This window comes from Choristoneura fumiferana, chromosome 25 (assembly GCF_025370935.1).
Source record: "Choristoneura fumiferana chromosome 25, NRCan_CFum_1, whole genome shotgun sequence".
NCBI lineage: Eukaryota > Metazoa > Arthropoda > Insecta > Lepidoptera > Tortricidae > Choristoneura > Choristoneura fumiferana.
The window spans coordinates 5239279-5252539 of record NC_133496.1 but is presented as its reverse complement, the minus strand read 5'-3'; the positions used below and the strand labels follow the sequence as shown (position 1 = coordinate 5252539).

The window sequence follows — 13261 nt, the reverse complement described above, 5'->3', positions numbered from 1 at the left end:
ATGGTATCAGTATCATGGAAATTGGATTATGGAAATGATCTCATCGAAATATTTGTGTTTGAGTAACTGTTGGAGAGTCAATGTACATAAAATTAAATAATTTTTAACAAGAATTATGGATAAGAAACATAATTGTCATTTGACTTAATGTAATTTTCGGTGAAATTATTAATTACGGCCTACGCTAGGTGACACGGTTCGCACGGAGCGGTTGGACGCCTTTTGTACTAACCTTTACCAACAAAATGTTGGAAAACTCGACATTGTCACTTCAAAATTGTATATCTCAAAAACGGCTGAACCGATTTTGATAAAACATGTCTATAAACCATTGCTAGAAAACCTGCTCTCACATAAAAGAAGCCGCATTCAAATCGGTTCACCCGTTTAAGAGCTACGGTGCCACAGACAGACAGACACACAGCAGTCAAACTTATAATATCCCTCTTTTTGCGTCGGGGGGGATTTTACCTGCACCCGCGGCCGCAGGCGTGCGCACGCGCTCCTTGCACCCGCACCAGCTAGCGTAGGCCCTTAGACTTTTTTGATCTACAGATTTTATTTATACTAATTTATTTACAAAAAAAAGACAACTTATGTATGATATTTACAAAAAACTTGACGACATTTTCAATTTGTAGTTTTACCTACTTTAGCTTATATTCAGTTTTAGTTTTATGTATTTCATAATATTCATTATAAATAAAACAATTCTTCTTTCAAATTTATGATACAAAATGTTCCAATGAAACATATTTCTTACTAAGGTATACACGTGTGTTTTTAGGGCTCCGTAGTCAACTAGGAACCCTTATAGTTTCGCCATGTCTGTCCGTCTGTCTGTCCGCGGGTAAGCTCAGAGACCGTTAGTACTATAGAAAGCTGTAATTTGACATGAATATACATATACATATCTGTCACGCCGACAAAGTGGTACAATGGTACAATAAAAAAAGGTTAAAATTTTTTTTTAGGGTACCATCAGCCAAATAAGTGGTCTACCAATTTTAAACAAGTTCCTGTCAAATGAATATGTCGCTATAAAGTCGAACTTTCAAGTTGACAGACACGTCTATTTGGCATTATTGTTTTATGACATGCAAACGATTATCAACTTTAGGGTGGTAGACCACATATTTGGCTGATGGTACCTCCCATAGACGGAAAGCGGGGGTGAATTTTTTTTCTCGACTAACCCTATACTGTGGAGTATCGTTGGATAGGTATTTTAAAACCATTGGGGAGTTGCTAAGACAATTTTTCTGTTTAGTGATCTGTTTGCGAAATATTCAACTTTAAAGTTCAAATTTTCATTGAAATCGAGCGTCCCCCCTCCCCCTTCTAAAATCTAAACTTTTGGGTGGAAAAATTTTAAGAAATTCAGAATGATAGTAAATATATCAAATTTACAAGGAAAATTATAGCGGCTAAGATTTCTTGAGAATTATTAGTAGTTTAAGAGTAAATAGCAGCCTAAGGTATAATATTACTTGGAAGACTCAGTACACAATAGGAAATCCTTAGAAAAATATTATTTGATTTTTTCGTAAAGGATACGGAACCCTATCCTGGGCATGTACGACACGCTCTTGGCCGGTTTCTATTTATTGGCCATGAAGATAAAATTGTTATGACAGCTGTTAATTACAATAATAAAAGTAGCGTCGACTACATTAATATTGTACTGAGCCCGCCACACTTCCGTACAAAAATTCTTGTTGTCTTATTTGATTTTTTTTATTCTCCGTTCATGGTCAAACTATTTATGATTTTTGATGTTTTTGTTTTCCCTCCAAAACTTGCAGCGTGGACGTAGGCAAAGCCACCGTCAGGCTTAAATGGAACTGGGTTGTCCACGTATGCCACGTATGCACCCAGAAAGGTGAGCATTCAGTGGATATCTTACGATGTCTATCAGCTCCGCGGCAGACTTTTTCTAACCTCGTCTTATACAGAAACACATATTATTATGACAGAAAAAAAATATGGAAACGAGTGTGATTTCAGTGTTAGACAATAAGGTCTCGGACACATTATTCAGCGGTTGGCCAAATATAATTGCAGACATGGCGAGTTGGAAATCAAGGGGAGAGGCAGAGGTCCAGCTGTGGGACAAATAATAGTTAATTGTGTCACAAGGGAGCAAAATGGTGTATTTACGGCGAGGGCGTACATTGAATACAGAATGTAGCGAACGATTCTACAATAGAATCCTGAGCGTAGCGAGGGATTCTAAAGTAGAATCCTGAGCGTAATGAGGGATTCAAGTGTTAACGCCCAAGATGAAAATAATTTTGCTCCCGAGTGACTCATACAACTTTTCACATCGAGCATTAAGAAACTTGAAAAAAATAATTCTAAATATTATTATTGAACAACCAGCTTAGAAAATGGCGTGGCTTTACAATTATCAACTTCAAAAAATGGCATTTGCAATAAAATACTTAGAAAAGCTTTGAACAGAAAAGTTGCACTTTGCTCCCTCTCGCCAGGGAGGAAAAGTTACTTTTCTGAAGGAGAGGTGTGAAAAAAATATTTTAACTAAGGAAGGCACGGGGGATCGGAGAGCTGGCACTGGCAGCTTCCTCGCACAACGTATCGGCATTGCTTTACAGTGAAGAAACGCTGCGAGACTTTGGGTTCATGCCGCGGTAGAGTGTTTCCTATATTTTTTCCAGTTTACAAGATTTTATTTAACATGCCCTATATTGTTGTTGTTGTTGGATCCAATCTTGCAAGTTCATTTGGTTGAACCCGCTTCCAGTGATCGGATTGACTTGAAATTTGACAATACAATAATCTGGTAGTGACATCCTGGTTGTTCAGGAACCGTTAAGAGTTAACGGCATCGACTTGAAATTTGTTACGGGAATGTAGTTTGGATGACATGACAATGTAAGTGCAATTAACAAAAAGTACAGTCAGCACAAAAGCTTGTATTATTAATCAAATTTTTGCAAAAACCTTATTTCTCACCATCAAAATTGCGAACGACAACCAACTTTATATAAGGGAAACGAGTGCGGACGGCACATAATATTTTTAAATGTATGTATATTTGTAATGAAAACAAAGTATAAGTTAGGTACTTACATATATTTCCGTGACACTGCTTCCACTCATTCGGTAAGTGATTGTGAAATGGTTGTAAAGCCAGAATGGAAACAGGTAAGAATCTAAGCGTTTTAGTTTTTTTTTATAATGAAAATAACAGAATTGACGTCATGTAAGAGATACAAAGTAGGTAAACAGAAAATAAATATGGTTTAAAATGGATGAAAATAAATGAATGGTTTTGATGAAGAACGTTGAACCGTAACACTGATTTAAAACATTGAAGTGTGGGAAACGTGGGACGGAGAAAGAGAGAAAGGAAACACGTGTGTTCGATTAGTTAGAAAGTCCGTGTAATACTGCTTCAGATGACTACTCTTATTCATCACTTAAAACTAGGTAGGTATCAATATCTATACTGTCACACGTCAGCATAACAACATTCCTCTCTCATAACTACAAGGTGTAAAAAAAAACTGAAAACCTCAGACGCCTCGATAGCTTTTTATTTTATTTTAATTTAGTTTATCGTTTTCATTTTCAAATACCCTAAGTTTTTAAAAAATAATCGTAAGTTTTTTTTTCCAACTCTACTCTTATTTGTCAGTTTAACCCAGGAATCCACCCAATTAAAGTTATGAACCATTTTTAAATTTTGTTTTATATGGTTTGCCGCAGGTTTTTTACGTATTGGGGCTTCAATTCAATATGATGTCCAAGGGCACCGCGATGGCGTTCCCTGCGACGCTCATCCCCGCCCTCCAGGAGCCCGATAGTGGGATCAAAATAGACCTGGGGCTGACGTCATGGCTTGGTAACTACACCCATAAAAACCGCCAAAGGATATTTTTAATTCCGAGACAGATTTGAACATTTCAATATAGACATACCTATTACCCGAAGTTAACTGCTAACGCAGGGTTAAGTACTCGTAAATCAAATAGTACGAAACTATCCCTACACCGTACATTATATCGGCCCTAAGTGTTTTCTTCTTCAATGAACTAAAAACTATTTCTTTGCCCACCCGCGACCTTATGATAGCTACGTATGATAGCAAGATATGCGTGCTGTTCATGCAGTTCCTCCACCTCCACACTCTAAGAACACACTGTTTTTTTTTCTTTTCTCCTTTTTTGGATATGAACCTCCGCAAAGTAACGCCTGATTCAATAAATTATTTAAAGTTGCTGTCTGCATTTTTCACAGAGCTCAGGATCATCATCACAACGATTTGTTCTTTTTACATCGACTTTTTTTCAAATAGGTAATTTTTTTTTGTTAGTTTCTATTTCAGGACTATCTGGATTGGCTCCGGTGATCATGCTCGGACCCATCATGCACTATGGCGGCAGAAAAGTCGCCAACCTCTGCGTGACAGTACCCATCCTAATTGGCTGGATCCTGACTCACTTCGCCGGGAACTACAACTCAGTAGGAATGCTATTGGCTGGAAGATTCCTGCAAGGACTGCCTCTCGGAGCAGGTTATTTCATGAGCGTGTGTATAGGAGAGTTCTCTTCTCCAAAAATGAGGAATATTCTCCTGAGTGTTAAGATGATAGCAGGAGTTGTAGGTGTCGCTCTTATGCATCTGATGGCATATTTCTTACACTGGAAGAACTTAGCTTTGTTAGGCGCAGTGCCACCAACTTTAGCACTGATTGTGACGTTGTTCTGGCCCGAGACGCCTGAATGGCTAGTGTCCAGGGGACGATACACAGAAGCCGAGACAGTTTTTTACTCCCTCAGAGGTTTCAGCGCCGAAGGAGAGAGAGAGTTGAAACAACTCATAGAAACCGAGAAGGCGAGACGCCGTGAGAATGCTAACAATACAATAATGCATGATCTCCTGAGGAAGTTGAAATCACCTGTGCTGTGGAGGCCTGTTCTAGTGCTTTTTTTTACTATGCTCATCCCTGTCATGGGTGGGCGTCACTTCATTGCATCCTACTCAGTCCATTTGGCTGAACAACTAAGCGGCGATAAATCTAAAGGATATTTCTATACCGTTATTGGGAATGCCATTTCTTTGCCAGCCAGCTTTATTAACGTCTACTTCGTTAAATTATTCACTAGAAGGCGTCTGATGTTAGGTTTTGGTTTGGCAGGTGTCGTGCTGCTAGTAGCAGTCTGTCTTATGCTTTACATCAGGACTAAGTATTCACATGAGGTTCTATCATGGTTGATTTTGATCACAATAGCAGTGTATTACTTTTTAGCAAATGTCGCGTTCTATCCCGTATCATATATTCTGATGGGAGAGATTTTTCCGCTGGAGTATAGAGCTATTGGATCAGTTTTAGATGGGATATTAGGGTCTCTTGGGATGGCAGCTGTTGTGGCGGTGATGCCCTGGCTGGAGATTGGTATTGGGACCCATGGGATGCTGCTTGTATTCGCTTCCATCATGTTCTTTAGCTTAATGTACTTGTATGTTGAATTGCCGGAAACCAAGAATCGTACTCTGCATGATGTTGGAGATTACTTTAGAGGCAAGAGTCCGAAAATCAGACGAGCAGATGATGTTTCCAGTGTTGAAGAGAATAGGTTTATCTCGAAATGAGAATCACAAGTTTCGAGACTCTTCGTGGAAATATATGATCCAGTCTCAGCTTATTCCAACAAAGTAAAAAGTAGTACCTAAGTAAGCAATACAGAAAACAGAGAGGCTAAAAATAAGGCTTGTCTAACGCACTCGGAATCACAATCGTTTTCATTTCACCATTTCTTTCTGTCACAACCTGTAAGATGAGGGTAGAAAGAGATGGCCTAAATTTGTCCCACTGTCTACTGCATGCCTCTTGTCAGAAAGAGAGGGTTTGGGCTGTAGTGTTGTATCTAGTTGGGGGCTCCGTGCAGATTGGACAATTCACACACATACTTACCGAAAATTACTACTGCGGCACTTTAAATTAATAAAATTTACTTTGTTAAGGCATTATTGTATTGGTAATTAAATAATATGTGAGATTATCTGAAAGTTGCTTTATTATTTTGCTTATTACTTAATTTTATTTTTAGTTCATTAGACGATTTTTACGCATATATTTTTTTCTTTGTTACCGTTGAATTTCTTCTCAAGTGAATGCTGGTTTCATCACGAAGTTTTGCTCAACCGTAAAGCTCGTGGTGAATTTCCAATAGGTACCTATGTTAGTACATATATAATTATTCTTTTATTTTATACTTGTAAACAAACTATTGAACAAATCACTTTATTTATTTATTTTACCTACTGTAAGTGACTTTACTTGCGGGCAAAATATGTAATATAGCATTTGTAGTTCACTTAAATTAAAACACTTATTTTATTGCAACAAACTATAAACAGAAGGAATGAATTTCAATAACAATGTCGACGGGTCTCTGACTGATCCTAGTATATGAAATTTTAAGAAATGCGAATTACCTAATAATATTAGATATTGACAATGTGTGTTGCCAGTGATGTCATATGGATCCGAGACGTGGTGCTTTACTTTAGGCCTTATAAATTGGCTCAGAGTTGCTCAGCGAGCTATGGAGAGAGCTATGCTTGGAGTTTCTCTACGGGATCGAATCAGAAATGAGGAGATACGTAGAAGAACAAGGGTCACCGACATAGCCAAGCGAAATAGCTCGTTGAAGTGGCAATGGGCGGGCGATATAGCACGGAGAGCAGATGGCCGTTGGGGCCGAAAAGTTCTCGAGTGGAGACCGCGAATTGAAAAATGCAGCGTAGGACGTCCACCAACAAGATGGACGGATGACCTGGTTAAAGCTGCGGGTTCACGGTGGATGCAGGCCGCTGCCAACCGAAGCAACTTGGGGTCTGTGGGGGAGACCTATGTCCAACAGAACAGTGGACGTCCTACGGCTGAGATGATGATGATGATGATTAGATATTCCAATTTCATCTACGAGGCTTAGTCAGAGACCTGTCAGTAAAATTATAACATTAGAATGTAGATATAGGGCGAAAGTCTCGAAAACGTTGAGCACTTACACCATAATCCGGCAACAACAATGGCCAGGTTTATCGCCGCTAATTAAGGCCGGGCAATTATTAACCGGCATTGTCGCTGCGCCATTACGGCGGGCATCAACTGGGCTGCGAATATTTAATAATAATTGGCTTGGCTTTGTTTAACCGGGCGGGACACGCCCCGGGTAGCGACAGCAAACAAGAATGCCCGGGTGTTTTTGGGTCATTGTTTTTCATTCTGACGACCGGATGGCCAAGTGGTTAGAGAACCTGATTATGAAGCTTGAGGTCTCAGGTTCGATCCCCGGTCGGGCACTCGGGCAGATATTTTTATGGAAAATACTTTTTATAGAACACACAAGTTGTCCATCGCAGTTCAATACCGCAAAGTGGCAAGTGTATTGGTATCTTTGCGCCTGGTATGACGCCGGGCGGTTTATTTGTCTGACTGTGTATTTATCTGACCTTTTTTTAGCTATTCTAAATAAAAATAAATAAATAATAAACTTTAAAAATATATACATAAGTATCTAATTTGTTTGGTACTTTTTTCTGCCGAGTTTAAAAACAAGCTAGTTATATTTTATGTGGAGATGTTACAAAAGATCAAACGTAAATATCGTTTGAGCTGAGACAAGCCCAATGCGTTTGTTAGTGTTTGATCTTTGCTTTCACCACGTAAAACATACCGGAATTATGTATAAAAATACTCACTAAGCAAATTTTCTTGATTGCCTGAATACAAGAAACAAACAAATTATATTACGATTTGAACGTTTTCAACTCGGCTGTTTGTAAATTGAGTCTTATTACACCGCTGTCAATTGGACGGACCCATCTCTTCCCGTGGGTGTCGTAAAAGGCCACAAAGGGACCTGATGTTAGAGTGGGCAGCGCTCTCTGTTGCCAACTACGAACTCTGGACTCCAGCACTGCAGACTGGGCGTCAAGGGGAGACTACCACACTATTTTAATAATAATAATAATAAATTCATTTATTTCGGGCAACTTGGCCCATACAATAAATACTTTACAGACTAACATATGTTCATAAGTATTTAAATCAATAATATTTAAAACTAATTTGGTGACAAAACCGGCGTGACCCTGTTGAGTCACCGTCCCTGACGTCGCATTCATCTGCGGCATGGTGCCCTGGAACCGCCGGAACACGGCGTCTTTCGGCCAGAAGGCAGCACTCGCGATGGTTCCCATCAGCAGCCGCGGCACGCGCACCACAAACGAACTGAAGTGAACGTAGTGGCGCGACTGGAGCTGGAACACCCTCAGCCTATTTCCGATAACATATTTTCAAGGTGTTAAATAGGCATGCACCATTTTTTTTCTTTATTTGGCTTCAGCTGAAAATCAGCGCTGTGGTCCCGTACCTCAGCATTGCTGAGCTGCCAGCCCTTTCGGCTAGCTATAAGTTTACTTTACTTAAACATTAAGTTATGTACCTGATGTATGCTACCTACAAGTTAATGTATATTGGCGAATAAACTTTTTCTTTCTTTCTTTCTCTTCCGGCGGACGTATTCCACCACATCTGCGACTGCGACGGTGTGATGCACACGCGACGCGTTTCCCAAAAAAGTTGTCATGAAGGTTCATTGCTGATCCTCAACGTATGACCTTGACCACTCTTTAAAGTGTGTAGCAATTTAGAAGAAGAAGAGAGAAAATATAATACCGTTTATTAAAAATGTTACGAATACGTGGTACAAGTGTTATTTGTAAAGCTATAATAATTTAAAAAAAAACTCGTCAAATGGTTTATGTCTAAGAACAATGAATACCTTTGTGAATAATCAACTGTTTAAATGCAAAAATCATAAATAAACATTATACATTTTCTTGTTTGGTTTTGCAATGCCCTTGTGATGCAGATCGCAGCGTGATGATCAGAATCACAATCAGAATCAGAATCAGAAAAAATGTTTATTGTAGAACATAGGTAGGCTGTAAGGATACAGAGTTGTTAAGACATTTTGTGACATTTTGATGATGATGTATCCGGGTAGGTATTGTGCCGACGCTACCGGCCCGTTAAGCCGGTTACGCCGGGCAGTAATGGCGGCGTCATTTGTGCGAATTATAATTGGTGATAACGCGCCGCTGTAATAGACAACTCAATTTACGGCATCATGCGACTGGTTATTTTTACTTTGTTTTTTTTTTAACAATCTTTTATTCACTCAACTTGCATTGTTTATATAGCACCCATAAGACAGTCAAAATCAGTTCTTAACTTATCACCAATTCGGCCCGCTAATTAAGTAAAAAAACAAACCGTATAAAACAAAAAACAACACGCGAACAGCCAACCGACACACTTGAAGCTCATTCCAGAACGAATTTGCTAAATAATATGAGCGTCGCTTCCGCTCGCTCGCTAAGATGCGAGTTTGACAAGAAATGAATGCCTGGTACCACGAAACACAGTTTACGCGTTGACAAGCGATGCTCGTCATGCTGTTAACATAATAAGTATGTACTTAACAACTCTCGGAGTTGACTTCAATTCTTGCAAGTCGAATTTAACCCAATTGTAGATAATCGAAGTGACTTGAAATTTGGTATGGATATAAGCAGAGAGAATTATCATGGCATTTTTGAACTGCCATAGTGACTTCTCAGTTATCGACTTCCGATATACATACTTATATCGATACACAACATAGGCACTAAAGAATATTAAAACTGGAGGTAAACAATAGGCGGCCTTAAGTTAAAGAGCGATCGCTTCCAATTAATTTTCGTGCAGTTGAAAATGTGAAATAGACATATGAAATGAACATTGAATGGATAACAACTTCTAATTTAATAATTTCATATCAGTTTTTTTTAAATTTAATGTTGAAATTCCTCTGTTGTAATGTTAACTAATGTTCCGTTAATGTCTCTATAAAAGAAATACTTAAATGATTTTTTTTTCATGTTTTCTGCTTTTATACTACTTCTTTTACAGTCAAATATCCGTTTTTACGCGGTAAAAGAACGCTTTATATAACATGATAAGTTTACGACATTCTTATATATCGACATCATTTAGGTAGAGTCAACAAGTGAGAATTCACTACGACAGGTCAAAAAATGCCATGAAAATGCCGCTCTCTGGATATAAGTCATATATAGTACTTGCATGAATTAGTTGGATGCGAGAACAACCTTTTAGTTCCGGTAAAACTCAACGCACAGGCTAAGCAAAAATAAATAGCAGTCGTTACTCTTATTTGCTGATATATTCAAAGGTTTCCTACCTGACCATACCTTGCTGACCAACTTAGTCATTTTGGCTAGCCAAATAAGTACATTTTCACGTTCAAAATATACCTACGAATACTTTACCAACCAGTTGAATTATTCCCATTTTTAAATGACCTTTTCAAAAGCGCAACAGTAATCCAATAACGTTTTAAAGCCACTGACTTGTAATCCTGCGCAGGTGTCCTTTACCGTTTGACACCCTTTTAGTGTTACGGTTGGCCTGGCTACGACTCTTCCCACAATTTCCCTGTACATTGCGTGTTTTATTAAATTATGGTTATGCCGTGAGCATTTCGGCCGTGCAATGTACGGAGAATTTGCTTACCGTGTCGTGTTTTGGGGCTGTTTCATGGGGTGGGACACCTGTAATAATCATTAGTCATTTTGTACGTGGTTTGTGCACGTGTAGTGTTAATTGGAGTTCAATTTGGAACACATTTGAATTATTACATTAACTACTCATTGTATTGGAAATAATGTATCGAGAAAATACGAGTACCTACTGAAGTATTTTTTTTTTGTTCTAACGATCCAAAGTGAAAAACCAATTTAATTGATGGTACAAATAATCTTATCTTACCCCCGTTGAATTTATAAATCTGAAAATAAAATCATAATATATTTTTAACGAATTAAAAGAAACTATGTATTACAACTTATAGGGTTCTCAACAAGTTAGCGAGTAAGTTAATCAACACTTAATATTAAATAGGTACCTATTTGCCACATTGCGATACTGCACGACTGTACGTAGCCTGACGCACTTGGTCGATTTTTACAAGCTTTTTTGCCTGTTTATTATTTATTTATTTGTTTGGGTCAAATCGTTGACCCACTTCAGCGGTCCAATTGACTTGAAATTTGACACACAATAATGTGGTAGTGACATTCTTGTGGTCCTGGTCCTGCCAGGATCATCTCCGCAGGAGTGAACTCCTCAATGTTGAATGGTACCGACCGCCTTGAAATTTGGTACAGTTTAAATGACAATGTAAAGTACAGTCAACAAAAAGTACAGTCAGCCAATAAAACTTGTATTAAATGAAATTTTTAACAGAAACTTATTCTTTATACCTACATTTCAAAAAAACTTTCTTTCTTTTTCTAAACAATCTATAGTGCTTCCGAATAGATAGATAGGTAGGTTAGTACTTATACATCGTTTTTTTGATGTGAAAATTTGATAAACAAAATAAAACAGAATAGGTACCGTCTCGGATATCCTGTCCAACGCGTCACCCGACGCCGCCAATTAGCGGTTGCCTGGCGACGGCGCGGCCCGATTATACCGGTCCGTACCGGCTTATACCGGTTATGGCTGCACTATTTCGAGGGGCCAGTGAAACTATTATCAACAAGAAAAACGAAAAACTAGATGGCGGTCCTCAGATTTTTAGAGCACTTATTGCTACTCTAATAATTTATTATACCTAAATTGTCATGAAAGTGTAAAAGGAATCGATAGTCTCAATCTGTCCCATAAAAAGTTATAAACAGTTAATTAAGGAGTATTTTATAAGTATTTATTGGTTATTGTACATTTAGTATTATACGAACTATAAACATTCGCGACCATACGTTCGCTACGTCTATACAACAAATTCGTTTTCGTCTTAAACCAAGAGTGTGAGGTATCATTGGATAGGTCTTTTAAAAACATTATAAGTAGATTTACTAATTATATTACTGATGGCTTGAAAATGGTGAAAAAAAATTTGGTACTATAGTAGACGTAATAAAGAGGAAAATTGTCCGAGCTTATTTGGCTTTACAAGTACATAAACGAGTAATAGTTTATCAAAACTATTACCTATCGAATATTAGTATTGTCGCATATTAGTACGGATTCCTATATTGTAAGTACGTGGCGAGAGGTTTTTTCTTAAGTGGTTTGGGGCTTCCATAGAAAGGTCCTATTGTAAGTGTTTAAAATACAACCGAATTGATAACCTCCGCCTTTTTTGAATTCGGTTAAAAAAAGGCTAAATCTAAAACATTTTTTAATAGACCTCGCTCTTATTTCATCAAAAACCAAGAAACTGGCAACATAAAACGACAAACCGGCCAAAAAAGCGGAATTTTGAAATTGGAACTATTAGGGACGCATTCGCCAGTTCACAGCACATAACGAAAACATCTACAGTCAGATTTGTTGCATAGTCAAAATTGGACCTACCGCTTACAATTTTAAGGTTAACATTTATTTATTGTAGGAAAGGCTAGAGGCGTGTAAAAATGGCGACTAGTTGTGTTAATAGTTTAATCCGCAGCAGTGATCGGCGTCGCCCACATGGAATAACTACACGTGAATATTTTATTATTATAGGGCCTCTACTATAGTGTACTGCAACAGTGACATTACAGATAATTTGTATTCGAGTTTCGGTCATTCTCCATCATCTGTTCTTTGTTGGTCCCGTGAAAAGACCGAGTGTATTTCTTACATCACCATCAGTCGGAAGACGTCCTCTGTTGACAAAGGCCTCTTCCTTAGGACGTTGCAGTGAACGACACCTTGCCACCTTACATTCACTGGTTGCTCTCAATTCTCACGATGGCATGGCAGCTCAGTCCACCTAGGGAGGCCTGCCAACGCTTCATTTTCGCCACTCAAGGACCTTTCCCCCCCAACGGTTACATTATCCTTCGAGCAATGGTACCCACCCATTACCACGTCAACTTACATATTCTTCGAGTCATGTCGGTGACTTTAGTTCTTCGGCGAATTTCCGTATTCCGGATTATATAATTAACGCAAAGAAACTCTAAAGAGAGCTCTCTTCATAGCTCGTTGCATGACTCTGAGCCTCTGCAAAAGGCTAAGGACCATGTCTCAGAGCCATAGGTCATCACTAGCAACACACCTATTTGAAAACTCTACTTTTCAGGCACTGCGGAATATTGGACGATAAGACAACATATAGTTTCTCAAACATTTCTTACGATATCCGTTGAAAGTTATGAAATTGGC

At 38.5% G+C, this 13261-nt stretch overlaps 1 protein-coding gene across 1 annotated transcript; it reads left to right on the top strand.

Annotated features, from left to right (window-relative positions):
• Window positions 1-3127: 3127 nt before the first annotated feature.
• On the top strand, window positions 3128-6109 carry LOC141442311 (facilitated trehalose transporter Tret1-like). Its single transcript, XM_074107269.1, has 3 exons — window positions 3128-3168; window positions 3733-3868; window positions 4340-6109. The coding sequence occupies exons 1-3, from the start codon at window positions 3142-3144 to the stop codon at window positions 5617-5619; spliced, it is 1443 nt and encodes a 480-aa protein (XP_073963370.1). The 5' UTR covers window positions 3128-3141; the 3' UTR covers window positions 5620-6109.
• The last annotated feature ends 7152 nt before the right edge of the window (window positions 6110-13261 follow it).